The sequence below is a fragment of the Penaeus monodon genome, chromosome 29 (genome assembly GCF_015228065.2).
Source record: "Penaeus monodon isolate SGIC_2016 chromosome 29, NSTDA_Pmon_1, whole genome shotgun sequence".
NCBI lineage: Eukaryota > Metazoa > Arthropoda > Malacostraca > Decapoda > Penaeidae > Penaeus > Penaeus monodon.
The window spans coordinates 15,125,292-15,126,118 of record NC_051414.1 but is presented as its reverse complement, the minus strand read 5'-3'; the positions used below and the strand labels follow the sequence as shown (position 1 = coordinate 15,126,118).

Here is an 827-nt window from a genome sequence, read left to right as displayed (position 1 = left end):
TTTTTTAAATAAATGGCAGATTCTATATCTGGCTTCATTTACAGAAAGCCTCCCTCCCTATCTTCGCCACTGAGTGAAACTAACAGGGTTTACGGGCGTTTCAAGAAAGAGAAGCTGGTACATTTTGGTATTGCATATTTATTTAACCCATTCCGTACAGAATCTCCTCAAGTATCACTGTGCAATACGTGTATGCGGTCGTTACTGCGATGCTCTCGACTCTGAGAAGATGGTTCTACGCGTTCATGAGCGCATTGATTCTGAGCGGCAGAGTTCGCCAGAAGGCCCTGTTCACGGCTCGCTGGTCGTCCTCCATGGCCGGTGCGGGGGTAATGGCCAGGTGCCTCAGATTCTTGGAAGTGGCCATTTCCCAGGTAAGTGCCAGGGAGTCGTCGGGTGTCGGATTCCTGATTAGGAAAGGAGGTTCGTTCACATATATCCGTATAACAGAGGGCACTGAGTTGCATCAGAAGCAATTTGGTAATGAGCTACCAGTGAACAGTTACTCCTCTCAGACATATCATTGACATACCTTGTCTTGGCGAAATTGGTCCATGTGGTGGTGATGAAGTCCCCGACGGCGATGTCGTCCGTGGTGTTCAGTTTGCCGTATCCAGGCTGAGTATTGTACTGTTTGTTGTCGCCGTGGGACACATCTAGCAGGAGAGACACCTCTTTAGTGTAATATTTGTACGCAGGTAACAAAATACACTACATGCAAATCGGAATTGTGTAAAAGGGAGCAAGTACATTCGAGACTGACAACATCAAAAGAAGAAAAATGCTATGAAAAGGTCTTATAGACCAGGGATAATGTGTGTGTGTGC

At 46.6% G+C, this 827-nt stretch overlaps 1 protein-coding gene across 1 annotated transcript in view; it reads right to left on the bottom strand.

Moving 5' to 3' along the window:
* Window positions 1-118: 118 nt before the first annotated feature.
* The window catches only part of LOC119591993 (venom carboxylesterase-6-like), a gene marked incomplete at its 5' end in the record, with an annotated part of 10,667 nt that continues 9,958 nt past the window's right edge, over window positions 119-827 (bottom strand). Inside the window, 2 exon segments of the mRNA XM_037940757.1 lie at window positions 119-407; window positions 533-656. Of these exon segments, the coding sequence (XP_037796685.1) occupies window positions 236-407; window positions 533-656 (296 nt within the window).